Here is a 13,943-nt window from a genome sequence, read left to right as displayed (position 1 = left end):
AGAGAGATCCACATTTACATTATATATATGTGTATGTGTGTGTGTGTGTGTGTGTGTGTGTGTATGCATATATATATATATATATATATATATATATATATATATATATATATATATATAGAGAGAGAGAGAGAGAGAGAGAGAGAGAGAGAGAGAGATTCATTAAAATTATAAATAAAAGAGCGGGGTGGGCGAGGAAGGGGTTTGAATTTTGAAAAAGGGGGGAAGGGGGGTAGGTGATTGGGCAAAAGGAGGAAGTTCTTAGGCTAGGGCAGTAATAGATTCTTTTTAAAAAGTAAAGTTCTTGGTTTTTGCATGATTGCAAGTCCAAGGGCCAAGGAATATGTAGACCACGATACAATGACTGCACAATGGCTATGAGGGGTTGTTGGTGTTATTAAAGGCATAGGAGAAGGAAAACATTATGGAAATTTTTGGTGTAAAGGAGGGCAACCACTAGACATTGGCAATGGATTGATAAGTATAGAAACAAATGCTAAGACTAAGTTGTTACACTAGCATACCAAACCATGGTGATTTTCCTTTTGTTCTATATATAATTTCGAGGGTGTTGTCACATCCACATTCCCATTTCTCTGTTTAACCCCACAGACCCTCAAACTCATTTACTCTACACCTTCTATCCACATTCCCATTTTTCTGTTCAACCCCACAAACCTAAAAGCTCGCAAACCCTCAAACTCATTTACTCTACACCTTCTATGCTTATCTTCCTATAGGACTATTAGCTTTTCATCCCAAGCTTCCTTCCAAACTTTGTAAGGAACTTAAGAAAAATGGTTTTTCTCTTGACTTGACTAAAGGAGAATTAAGGAAAAGGGTTTTCTCTTGACTCAAGGAGAACCTTTATATGTGTCATTTCAACGCACCATAACTTTTAATTCCACAACTATAAGAGTTTTTAATTTCAACATTTAATGGCTCATTCCCAAAGGGGTAGTGTTAAAAAAACCTACATGCAATGTGTGTTCAAGAGGTAATTAGAGGCCCTACTTACAAATGCAGGGTTTATATTCCTTTGCCTTTATAAAAACATGAATTTTATGATTTTGCAAATTAAAAAACCCCATATGTATGTATAATTCTAAAAAAAAATAGATTAAAAAACCCCTTTTAGTTTTAACCCACATGGTATGGTTACATATTTTTAGGTGCGCACCCCTCGGGGGCTCATTAAAGAGCTTGAGGACCTATAAACCCCTTAGACTTGAAAATCAATGGGAGTAGGTTTATCCTAGTGTTAGATCCTTTGTGGTAGTTGTTGCTCTTGTATGGATTGTTCTATCTCTGAACTCTAGGCTTATACTTTAATTTTTGACTTTCTCAATGTAGTCTAGAGAGTTTATCTCAAAACTCTAGGCTTATAATTAAAATTTTAACTTTCTCTCTGTAATCCAGAGAGTTTATTTAAACATATGTACATGTATTAGGTGAGTTCATCAAAACTGGTTTACATAAGGGATTTAGCAGTTTTTTGGGGGAAAAATAAGTTTGTATAGAAAAGGGGCCATTTTGAATATTTTTAATTCACAAAAAAGGGATACTCATTAAACATGCAATATATATATATATATATATATTGAGGAATATTTTCTTTATATTTTAATAAGTGAAAAAAACTACGTGTGCAACACATTGCCATCTTTACATCATCTTGTAAGAATAAAATAAAGCTTTTTATTTAATACTGGCATCCAGTAAGCTAGACCTTGCCAAATCACACATCGACATACACACCTCAAAGGCACCATGGAAAAGTTGTACGTAGTCCACCAATTTAATGCATTTCATTGATACATGCGTACATGCATACAAATCTTCAAGGAAAATACATCATACCAATCCCACCAATGATGTGTTTAAAGGAGTGAAACATTCTTTATATACCACATGAATGATGTGTCTAAAGGACTGAAACATCCTTTGTACACCACATCAATGAAGGATCAAATCACTATACATATCCTACCAATGATGTGTCTAAAGGATCAAAACATCCTTGGGTCAAAACATGGCAAAAAATTCAATATGCCATAAAAAAAGAGTGGTGCCTAGAGTTGTTCTCATAGTTATGTTTTTCTTATGGTACAAAAGTTTAAGAATATTAAACCTAAATACATAATGTAAATTTGGTTACAAACAATAGTGCATTTTACTTCCACTTTGATTAGACATGTGTATCCTTAATAGTATCTGCTAGTTCTTGTCCTTTTGTTTTGTCAAGTAGAAGGTTATCTTGGGTTGTAACAGTTACATTTAATGGGTATGCACTGTCACCCTAGATTCCTCATATTTCTTAAATTACTCTCCAAGGCACCACATTTTCTAATGGACTGGTAGCCTATTATTAGGGGTGGTCTTCATTGGAGTGCATGGTTGATGTGCTCTTACGGGGTTATTGAAATAAATGTATGATATCACTTGGAAGTTCAAGAGGCGACCTTTTTTAAATTAGGTATTTTTAAATTTTCATATTTACAAGAGGTGTCCTATTATTGATTGTTGGTGTATTTGACTCACAATAGGGGTGTAAAATATTCATTTGAAATTATTTTATATGTTAAAAAATTAAATTGTATATTCATCAAAACCATGTATAACCTCTACACGTATGTGATATGCCACTTTATATGAGGTCATCTTGTGGGAATAAGTTACTATTTAACTTGATATTTGGATTCAATTTGTGTGTAGGCATTAAAATATCTTGAATCCATCCTTAGGGGATTTTTCATCCAACAAGTTCTTTGGCACACACTTTTTTGTTGTTAATGATCTTTAATATAATTTCTTTCTTGGTTGCAATGATCATTGCCCATTGACCTTGGTGTGCCAAAACTTTGGTGCACTATACTACTTAATTATTGCCTATTCCATGGTTTTTAGTATGTTATATAAGTGAAGCTCACCCTAAGGTGTAGTTGAAACCTGCAATGATCATTTCCCATTGACCTTGGTGTGCCAAAACTTTGGTGCACTATACTACTTAATATTATTGCTTATTCCGTGGTGTTTAGTATGTTATCTAAGTGAAGCTCACCCTAAGGTGTATTTGTATACTTCCCCTCAAGATGGGTTTAAAAATACTTGGTGTTTCAAAACATACAAATTTCATTCTAGAGTCCAACTTCATAGAATGATACTATAGTCTTCAAGTGCGTCCATTTTTGGCTCTTGGAAACATCTCATACTCATCTAATTACATCGTGATCAAATTCAACAAATTTAAATATTCAATTATGCTCATTGGCAGCCATGCTGTTTATGGAAAGCTCATGTAGGTTTGCACATAGCAAAATAGGTAACATGTGTTAAGATATCGAGCTCAACTAGTACTATGGACATTGATGACCTGCTTGGGTGATAGCATCCGCACTTATGGCACTGGCACAGTTGGTGAGGTTACGGCTAATATGCTACCAATGGTGGATGACAGGATAAGTGACATCCATATTTGGATTACTAGAGTATGGCATAGTTATAGTGCCAGCTCATATAGTCGTGTTTACACTATTGTATGTTTTAATAGGAGAGTACTTTCCTTTATAGTATGTACTCTTATCTCTTTAGTTAATGGTTGTAGAGAAGAGAAGAAGATATAAGAAAATTTAAATATCTATCTCTTTCTTATGTCTTGCTCTCTCTTGTGTGTGTGTGTGTTTGTTTGTTTGCATGGAACTCAAGCGCTCCCTTTCTTTTGTATGGAACTATTGTATGTTTTAATAGGAGAGTAATTTCCTTTATAGTATGTACTCTTATCTCTTTAGTTAATGGCTGTAGAGAAGAGAAGAAGATATAAGAAAATTTAAATATCCATCTCTTTCTTATGTCTTGCTCTCTCTTGTGTGTGTGTGTGTTTGTTTGCATGGAACTCAAGCGCTCCCTCTCCTCTACATTCTCTTTATGGTGTCAGATCTCCGGTTCGTGTAAGAGCTAAAGGAGGAAAGAAAAAGAAAAGCAAGAAACTGGTACATGGGTAAGGGTATTTTCATCTCTTTCTCTCTTTGATTTCGTATAGCTACTTTGTGAGAGCTACATGCAGTTAGGGAAATTATTGTCTCAGATTGAGGCATCCTGCTGGTTGAGGAAAGAAGACCATATTGTGTGTAGTTAGCTATATTTGTGTGTTTTTGCACATTTCGACACAATTTGAGAACATTTCGGGCCCCTGTTGATTTGGCTATGTAAGTTTCCCGTAGGCACTTTGTGAAGTGTATGCCCAACTTTTGGTTCTGTGCAAAGTTGTAGCACAAATTTGGTTACAAGATAGTTTGTGCAGAGAATCTAAGTGTTATAGGTATTGGTGGATATATGTTTATGTGACTGGTTCATATAAATTTACTGTATTATAGGTTTACAATATCGCAATGTTAGAAATTACAGGTTTTCTCTAAGTGCATAAGTTTTTAGAAAGCATCATTTTGTAAGCTACATGTAATCATGTCGCTCATAATCTATCCCACATTGTGAGTGAGAAGGTGGATAAGAATAACTTCCAATCATGGAAGTTCACTATGACCAATTTCCTTCTGGGAAAAGGATATTTAATGAAAAGGAGCTAGAGATAAAATCCAACCCCACAGTAGGTGCAAGCATATAAAGCATGGCATGAAAGAGCCAGAAAGATATTGTATTGGTTGTTTGTCAATGTGACAAATTCTATGATTGTGTATATACAAGATGCACAAATACCTAAGGAGGTGTGGAACACCTTGGGAAAGATGTATAACACAAACACCCAACATCGAAAGATGCAGCTAAAGCACGAGCTATATAATGTGACTAGAGGAAAACTGAGGATAAATGAGTACTCATTGAAGGTTTAAAGGGCTTGTAGATGCCTTTGATTTTTTATTAGATCACCACAACAAGAAAATCAATCACATACAGGTGAAAGAGGTCACTCTAGAGGTAGAGAGAGTCAGAGGGCCGAGGTGGTTGGCAAAGAAATTAAAATGCAAATAGCATAGAGTGCTATTACAATGGCGAACTAAGAAACATGGCAAAGAACTGCTATAAAAAGTAGAATGATGTCAAAAGTGAAAAGTTGCAGTAAGGCAACTATGCATAAGTAAACACGGTGGTGATGATGACAGAAGTGAGTGACTATTTATGATGCAGCATATGCTCAGTTTCACAATAAAAAATGTGTCATAATCTAGAGATGTTTGGTATGTGGATTCTAGTGCCTCTAACCCCATGATGATTAGCCATGGTGAGTCATATAGAGACATACAGAAAATGAAAAAACTAGGTTATGTAGAAATAGGTGATGATACTGCACATCCCATTATTGCACATGTTGGTAAAGTGCCATTGTCTACTAGGATGGCAAAATAAATCACTTGACATATATATTTCATGTTTCAAATATTACAAAGAACCTGGTTTCTGTTAGACAAATGGTTGAGCAAGGTTTGTAAGTGAGGTTTAATCCTCAAGGGCGCTTTATGAAAGACTTCAAAAATCAATGATGTCACTTGGTTATAAAGGGTAATGGAAATGGCATCATGCCATGCCTGAGGTCAAAGTAGCTATGTTTGCGTATGGGATAGGTGTCATTGCAAATATTGACGGCATGGCATGGCAGCATGACATGCCTGAGGTCAAAGTAGCTATGTTTGCGTAATGGGACAGGTGTCATTGTTTGCAAATATTGACATATGGTACAATTGCATTGGTCATGTGAATATACAATGACTGATGTCTATGTAGGACCAAAATATTATTGCAAGCTTACTAAAGTTTAAGATTGATGGTATGCATAAACTATGTGAAGCCTCTAGCTTGGTAAGCAACCCAAACATGATTTCCCACATGAAAAGAATGTTACTGCAAGGCCATTAGATTCTACATTTGGATATATGGGAAGATCGACCAAGACTACAATAATTACAGGTTACAAGTATTATGTTACATCCATTGATGATCATACAAGGAAAACTTGTGGGTTTATATCATGAAGGAGAAAAGTGAGGTGTTTGCTCACTTTTAGAGATTTAAAGACTTGCTCAAGAAGGAAAAAGGTATGCAAATAAAATGTCTAAGATTAGACGGTGGGAAAGAGTATTTCTCTAATAAGTTCAGTGATTTTGGGAATCGAGACAATTCACATGTAGACACTTTGCAAAGAATAGTGTTATATGTAGAAAGAAAAAAAGGCACATTATGAGTTGGAATAACATGAAATAGTTGATAGTTGCTCGAGTAGTACATAGGTAGAGTATAGGGGCATTGCTATGGTAGCTTCAGAAGCTACTTGGTGATATGGGTGAGCCTATGTTGATAGGGTCATTGTTATTTATTATAACAACATGAGAACATATATTGGTCATTCTCAGTAACCCAATATACCATTCTAGAATGAAACACATTGAGGTACATTATCACTTATAGTAAGGTGATGTAGAATTGGTATATGTTAGCATAGAAAATTAGGGGACTGACATCTTCACGAAGGCACTTAGTATAGAGGAACTCCACAAGTTTAGGAGCTTACTTAGAGTACAGTGTGTATAGTTGAGCTCGAGGGTGAGTGTTAAGATATTAAGCTCAACTAGTGCTGTGGACATTGATGACCCACTTGGGTGACAAAATCCGCACTTATGTCACTGGCATGGGTTGGTGAGATTATGGTTGATATGCTGCTAATGAATGACAAGCTATGTAGCAACCATATTTGGATTCCTAGAGTATGGCATAGTTATAGCACTAGCTTATATGGTCAAGCTCACACTATGGACCGACCATTGTATGTTATAATAGGAGAGTACTTTTCCTTATAGTATGTACTCTTATCTCTTTAGTTAATGCTTGTAGAGAAGACAGGAGGATAGAAGAAAATTCTGCCATCAATCTTGCTCTTATGTCTTGCTCTCTCTTGTGTGTGTGTTTTTTCTTGCAAGGAACTTAAGCTCTCCTTCTTCCCTGCATTATCCTTAACATAAATGTGTGGATTGATATTTCTATATCGAGACAAGAAAAAGGCTGAAGGGGATAGTCATGAGATACCTTGTACTCTAGTTGTGGGGATGGAACTAGAGCCTATACGGGAATGTCCCTAAAAACTAATAATTGTATAAGATTTTATGCATGATCTTTGGGGTTAATATTTATATGATAGCAAGTAGTCAACATATAATGATTTATGCCCCACCGACCATATAAGGGTATGCAAGCCTCAATGCACCCTATTTAAACATCATTGGCTTATCTGCCTTCACCATTCTTGTAGCCTTGTATTTTCTCTTTATGTTCAACCTTCATCCTTCATCTCCTGGTTCGTGTCTTGCACAGAGTCCTTCACAAGCTAGGGAAAAAATATGCGCTATTTTTAGTCTAATGGCTATTTTATGATGCTCTTTAAAAAATGATAAATATTTTATAATAAAAAATTATGGTTTAAAAAACTTTAAATGACTAATTATCAATATAAAATTGCCTAAAGTATACTATTTGTCAGTACGTAAGATTAAAAATGCAAAAGATTTATTGTCAAGGTTTGGTCAAAGCATGGGGGTATGTTAGAAAAACAGTCCCCCTGGGGCTGCACTACTAAGGCCATGATGGAGGCTTGCTTATTGTTGGGGCATCAGATCTCGTGGGATCAGTCTTGTTTCTTGTGTGAGGATGAAAGATGGGAATTTCTTTGTAAAATCTTGAGTGAGGTTAAAAAAGAGTAGAGAGTTGAGTCTCTGGGGGTGATGTATGCTAGATTTTGAACAGTTAATATAAATAAATATTATTGGTCCCAAAAAAATGCAAAAGATTTACCCAAGATTGCTATATTTTCATATACATAGAGAATATATATATGCCAACATGATAATATTTGTATTATGATAATATCCGCTTATTTTTTACCCTTTTCACAAGAGGACAAAGTTGGGGGAGTGTTGAGCCATGAGTTGTAATCCATTTTCAATTGCAATGTAATAATATTCTCTATCTTTGTCATTGTGGTATTTTGTTTTAGTTTTGCACGTGGAAAGATTATTCCTTGATTTGTTATGATATATTTTGTTATATATTGGCGTTTATATTGAATTTTTTGGCAATAGAAACCATCTAAAAAACATGTTAACCAATGATGAGCTTTGACTAGGAAACACTCTTAGATGGACGTCCAAAGTATGCATGTGAAATCTAGTCTGCGTAGATAGCATTTGATCAATCAAATGAGCGAAATTTGATGCATAAAAGTTACTATTACATGTTGTAATAAGAGGTGGTGTTGGAACCCTAGATTGGTTGCTTTTGGATGTGTAGATTACAAACAAGTACCGGAGTCACATCAAGCTTGCCTTTGTTTTAACACATAGGAATAGATCAATGATTAACATTTGGTTTCTTTTAACCTTATTTAAAACTTTAATGTTTTGATTGATTACTTTTTGGTCACATGTGCATGTGCGTGTGTGTGTGCGTGTGCATGTGCATGTGCATGTGCATGTGCGAGAGAGAGAGAGAGAGAGAGAGAGAGAGAGAGAGAGAGAAGGCATTTGTTTCAATGTTGTCTCTCTGTTCATGTTTTCTAATTGTAGTTAAACCTTTTTTTCACAAGTATGGTTACAAATTCAATAGATTGTGGTAAAGAAGTGATAAAATATTTCAAAAAGAGAAAGAAAAAGAAAAAAAAACTTGCAATATAATGTATCTCTACATTGTAGCAAAATGGGACCAATGTATATCCATAGATCATTGAAATTCGATGGTGAAGATAGTAGAGAAAACTTTATCAAAAAATGGAACTTGCAATGTATTCTCAACATTCTAGCAAAAAGGGACCAAAGTATATCTATGGGGACCATTGAAATCCAATGGTAAAGGTACGGGAGATTCAAAAATGGAATTGGCAATGTATCCTCAACATTCTAGCAAAATAAACTTATTGTTGAGGGACCTTGCCAAGTCCGGACATTCCTCTTGCCTAGCCACAACTGAAATTTGAGGGCGTACCCTAACCTTGAATTTGAAGGCCATAAATAAGCTTGAGCTTCCAAAATTAACTAAATATGTATGTTTATGCCTAAAATTTAAAACCTAAAAAGTAGTGGCCTTCTTTTGCAACCCTATTTTCAAAGAGGCCTTCTCTAGAAAGTTTGAAGTGCTTTGATGCCCTCTGGAAAAGCTTCAAGTTCGAGTCAAGGTTGGAAGAGTGGAGTCATGCTCTCGAACAAAACAGTATTCGAGTATATTTGTATCAGCCAGAATTAAGAAAAAACAAGCTAGGATGTTAAGTAGTTCTTATTTTTAAGTAATGATTTTTCATATATTTGAACTGTTATAAAACCCGCTTATATTATGTTATAAAACCCGCTTATATTAGAGATTAACCGGATATTTATAAACCTGCTGATAGTAGAGTTTAAACGGATAAATTTAAGAGTTGTCCTTATTTTGATTGGTTGAAAAATATTTATTTTTGATTGGTCGAAAAATATTTTAATTTTTTTGGAGCACTGGGCAGTGGAGTGGAGATGCAGTGCGCACGTTTTAGAGCTTGCGGCCGACAGAGGTTGCAATGTCGTCCGACGGTCGGAGAGAGGCATTGAGCACATGCAGCCATCTCTATAACGTCCGGCGACGGATCAGTCGTATATAAGTCCTGTAGAACTTTCCTTCGCTGACAAGGTGGTAGTACAGAAGGAAGTTTTTGGAACAAAGATTTCGTTGATCAGAGCCTAGAGGCATGTGCGCACCCTCTGTTTGTGAGAGAGACAGACCGGACACAGAGCCTAACGTGTGATTTAAACTAATGCACGAAAAGTTATTCGGCATATCTTAAAGTCCATAGTGAACACGTACAATGACTTAAAGTGATTGAAGTTTGGATAACCGTAAGGGTTCTTAGGATTGTGAAATGCACAAAAAAAAAAGGTTTTATTTGCAAGATTTCTAGTTTTTTTAAAAAATTATTCACAAATTCTTTCCATATCATTAAAAAAGTTTAAAACTTTCTCGTGGAATATTATGCTTTCGAAAACCTTTTAACGTGTTACATCTGAACATTCAAGCCAAATTTAATAAATTTAATGGTAGAATCCTTTGGGTACCCATTCACACCTTTTTTTTCTTTTTTTTTAAATAGACAGAAGGGATTATATTATAACATAACTGAATACAAAATGTTTTTAAAACACAGAAGCATAACCTTTCATCATGGACCTATTAATTAAATTGAGGTCTATCACCTTAGGAGCATCTTACTTTCCTTTGTAGACCTTAGGGGCACCTCTACAATTAGAATCCTCGTTTTTTGTGTCCTTTCTCTATGTCATGTTGCACGCAAAGTTCTCTCCGCTTGACCCTTTCCACCACCACTTCCTCCTCTATACCTCGTAAGAGAAGGAATCACAAAGAGCTATAGTTCAGCTCTCCAAGAGAAAGAGACCATCTGTGCTGGGGTTCAATGAGATACACTGTGTGTGTGTGTGTGTGTGTGTGAGAGAGAGAGAGAGAGAGAGAGAGAGAGAGAGAGAGGGTTCAAGGATGCACGGTGGAAAATCCAACGCAATGCATGTGAAGCTACCAAGTGCATAGAAATAAAAAATTTCTTGATTTGCTAGTGTTTTTCTATTTATGGCACAATATATTAATGATAAAAAGGTAACAATCAGGTGCCTTATTTAAAAGGTCAAGTGGCCATGTAGTGACAACCCCCTCTACTTAAATTATAGACCCTAGAAATTACAAATATAAACTCAAAATAAACATATTCCCTCTCTACTTGGCCAAACCAGAGGGAGAAAAGGGGCTAAGGAGAAATGAGGATTTTTGGATTTTTGAAATTTGAAATGAAAGTGTAAATTTGTGTAACCTGGCCGTAGAGAAGTGCGTGGGTCACCTAGTACTTGTAGAATATAAAATTCAAAAACCTTTTAAACTCTCATGTTATTTTTTTAAAATATGATTGGAAAAGTCGGCTAAGAACTTTGGGACCTGGGTAAAAATGCGTGAGAATCACGCTCCACCTGGATGTTGTCAAGATACAAAGGGTGACTTGACCAGGTAGATAGCAAGCTCCTAGCAACGGACGCCCGTCCTGGAGGCTGGGCGTCCGTCCCTTGGGGTGTGGATGTTGAATCCACCGAACTGAAGGAAAGGTCAAATCCGCTTTTGTCAACTAGGGCCTAGGCGAAGCCCCGTATGCTTGACAGCTTGGTGTTATTTGGCAAATTGGCAGGTGCCCTTTTCCCAGGCCAGCTGTGTGACCTGCTCATACTCCATTTGATGACCTTTGTCTGGCCTGTCGAGTAGTACCTCAAACTTCAAAGTCTTCACCGCGTTTTGTTTCTGAGTCTTGACTCTTCAGTGTTGAGTTGAGCGTGAAGTCTCTCTTTCTTATTACGATGTGTGCACCGTGTATGCAATTGTCTTGTGTGTCCCACCGCATCGTTTTTCTATCCATGGCGAGATTTGACGCCGATGGCTAGTTAGGTGGAGAGTAGACTTAGTTTATCGCTAATCAATCAATTACGGTCGGGAACACAAGTGAAAAATTAGTGATCTAGATATACTTAACCCTACAGCTACAGCACGACTACTGCTCGTTAAGCATGAATAATGCACATGCAAAACGGGATTAGTGATCACTAGGTAGTAGGTAGCCTTGCTAGGGTAAGTAGGTAATAGGAAGGTTGTGTAGTGAGCATCTTCTTGCCTCGGATACTTATTAATGAATTTGTATAAATAGAAGTGGTGATGAAGAGGGAAGATCGAACTTTTCAGTTGTAATGGGAGCCAACATGGGAGGACGGTCTTGGCTTCCAATGGTGCTATGCCTCTTGCTAGTGGCCAGTTCTGCCGATGCTTGGAAGCCCTACTCATACACATCCCCTCCCCCTCCCTATGTTTACAAAAGTCCCCCACCCCCCTCGCCCTCCCCGCCGCCTCCTTACGTCTATAAGAGCCCGCCTCCTCCTCCTCCTCCTCCCTCACCCTCGCCGCCACCACCTTACGTCTACAAGAGCCCCCCTCCTCCCTCCCCTTCCCCTCCGCCTCCTTACGTCTACAAAAGCCCGCCTCCTCCATCACCATCACCGCTGTCACCCTACGTCTACAAGAGTCCTCCGCCGCCGTCCCCGTCTCCACCGCCACCCTACGTCTACAAGAGTCCGCCTCCTCCCTCCCCATCCCCTCCGCCTCCATACGTCTACAAGAGCCCGCCACCTCCATCACCATCACCGCCGCCACCCTACGTCTACAAGAGTCCTCCGCCCCCGTCCCCGTCACCACCGCCACCCTACGTTTATAAGAGCCCGCCTCCTCCCTCCCCATCCCCTCCGCCTCCATACGTCTACAAGAGCCCGCCACCTCCATCACCATCACCGCCGCCACCCTACGTCTACAAGAGCCCGCCTCCACCGTCTCCTTGCCCGCCACCTCCGTATAAGTATAAATCTCCACCGCCGCCTTCCCCATCTCCCCCGCCACCGTACATGTACAAGTCCCCTCCTCCACCTTCACCCTCTCCTCCCCCTCCCTATGTTTACAAGTCCCCACCGCCCCCTTCACCTTCCCCTCCGCCTCCATACGTCTACAAGTCTCCACCTCCTCCCTCTCCTCCTCCTCCCACCGTCTACACTTACAAATCGCCTCCCCCTCCCTACTATTGAAGCTCTTAAGCACTGGTAAGGAGCTTAAGATCTTTTCATCGTGTTTTTCTACTGTTTGCGCAATTTAAAGCGGCGTGCGTTTGGTATTATTTAGTCCATATCTATGCATTTAATGGTGCATTGCTGCAGCTAATGTAACTTGCTTTTTGAAACGCAGAATGGAGATGGTTCCTACTGCCAGCAATCCGACCGCTCCTTTCAGTTCTCAGCTGCTGCTGCCTGCATCGCCGTATTGTATTTTTCATACGTGAGCTACATTGGAGAGGCGGAGGAGGTTAATGATGCCCAGCAATGAGTTCCAATAAAACTATCTATGTTCTGAGAAATATTGTATTATGTCTCTCTACCGTCTACAGTCTGATGCTAGAGCATCAGACTGTAGAAATATTGTATTATGTCTCTCTACCGTCTAGATGCTGATGGCTTTTATTTAATAATAAACCACAATTATTTGCAAGTTTATGCGAGTGTTTAGACGATTGTGCATGCTAGTGTTTATAATGTTTATGCTAGGGTTTATATTCATGTTTATGCTAGTGTAACGCCGATTCATGTGTGAAGCACGTTTACAAGGTTGTATCGACTCTGTGCTAGGAAATAAATAAAAGGAATAAAGGCTAAGGGCCAAGGGAAATTCTTACACGCAGACTTGTGCAGCATACACATTAAGTCATCATACGAGAGCCTACAACTACTGCTGTCATTTCCTATGAAGTTTCCTTCGTCCTTTTTTTGGTAAACCCTTTGAAGGGCCCCTCACCCTTGAAATTTTCATAAAAGCCTTATAAAAGTTTGATGCCAAGAGGAAAGCTTTATCAGATAACTGAAGAATCTCTGTCAGGGCAAGTTGCAGCCCACAAATCTGAACTTTCAAGGGTTCACACTGAATCTCCATTTCCTTGTGTCAAGTCCCCAAGTCCAATCCTTATCTCACTGCAAGGTAAAGTCTCTTCTGACCTTCTCATGAAATGTAATACTCCCTTGGAAAACTCCACTAGTCTTTCAACTCAATATTTCAATTTTGAGTGAACAGGCAGATTAAATAACGCATGTAAGCACCTTTGCTATACGTAAGGTAAAGAATAGATGACTTCAAATTTATTGCCTAACTCGTCGTCGTCACACTCGTACAAAAAGTGTGTTGTCATATGTTGCATAATTCTCTAAATTTTACACACAGTTTCTTTCTGGTCTTGGCCATTGCATGAACTATGTAGGTGCTAGTGGAGCAATTCCTGAAGCTACCCCTCCGCAGGATGGCAAAGTGAAGTACCTTGCAGATGTACTTCATTTTTCGAACATAAT

At 38.1% G+C, this 13,943-nt stretch overlaps 1 protein-coding gene across 1 annotated transcript; it reads left to right on the top strand.

The window, feature by feature from the left end:
- Nucleotides 1-11,728: 11,728 nt before the first annotated feature.
- LOC147627745 (uncharacterized) lies at nucleotides 11,729-13,100 on the top strand. Its single transcript, XM_086814690.1, has 2 exons — nucleotides 11,729-12,653; nucleotides 12,796-13,100. Exon 1 carries the CDS (start codon nucleotides 11,757-11,759, stop codon nucleotides 12,636-12,638), a length of 882 nt encoding a protein of 293 aa, XP_086670816.1. The 5' UTR covers nucleotides 11,729-11,756; the 3' UTR covers nucleotides 12,639-12,653; nucleotides 12,796-13,100.
- Nucleotides 13,101-13,943: the final 843 nt, after the last annotated feature.

The sequence above is a fragment of the Cibotium barometz genome, chromosome 20, assembly GCF_041138505.1.
Source record: "Cibotium barometz isolate CiBa-2024 chromosome 20, ASM4113850v1, whole genome shotgun sequence".
In the NCBI taxonomy this organism is placed as follows: Eukaryota; Viridiplantae; Streptophyta; class Polypodiopsida; order Cyatheales; family Cibotiaceae; genus Cibotium; species Cibotium barometz.
The sequence above is the reverse complement of the archived record's forward strand: the minus strand, read 5'-3'. Positions and strand labels throughout refer to the sequence as shown.

Coding starts and splice junctions, on each gene's coding strand:
- LOC147627745 (XM_086814690.1), top strand. CDS start 11,757: ATGGGAGCCAACATGGGAGGACGGTCTTGGCTTCCAATGGTGCTATGC.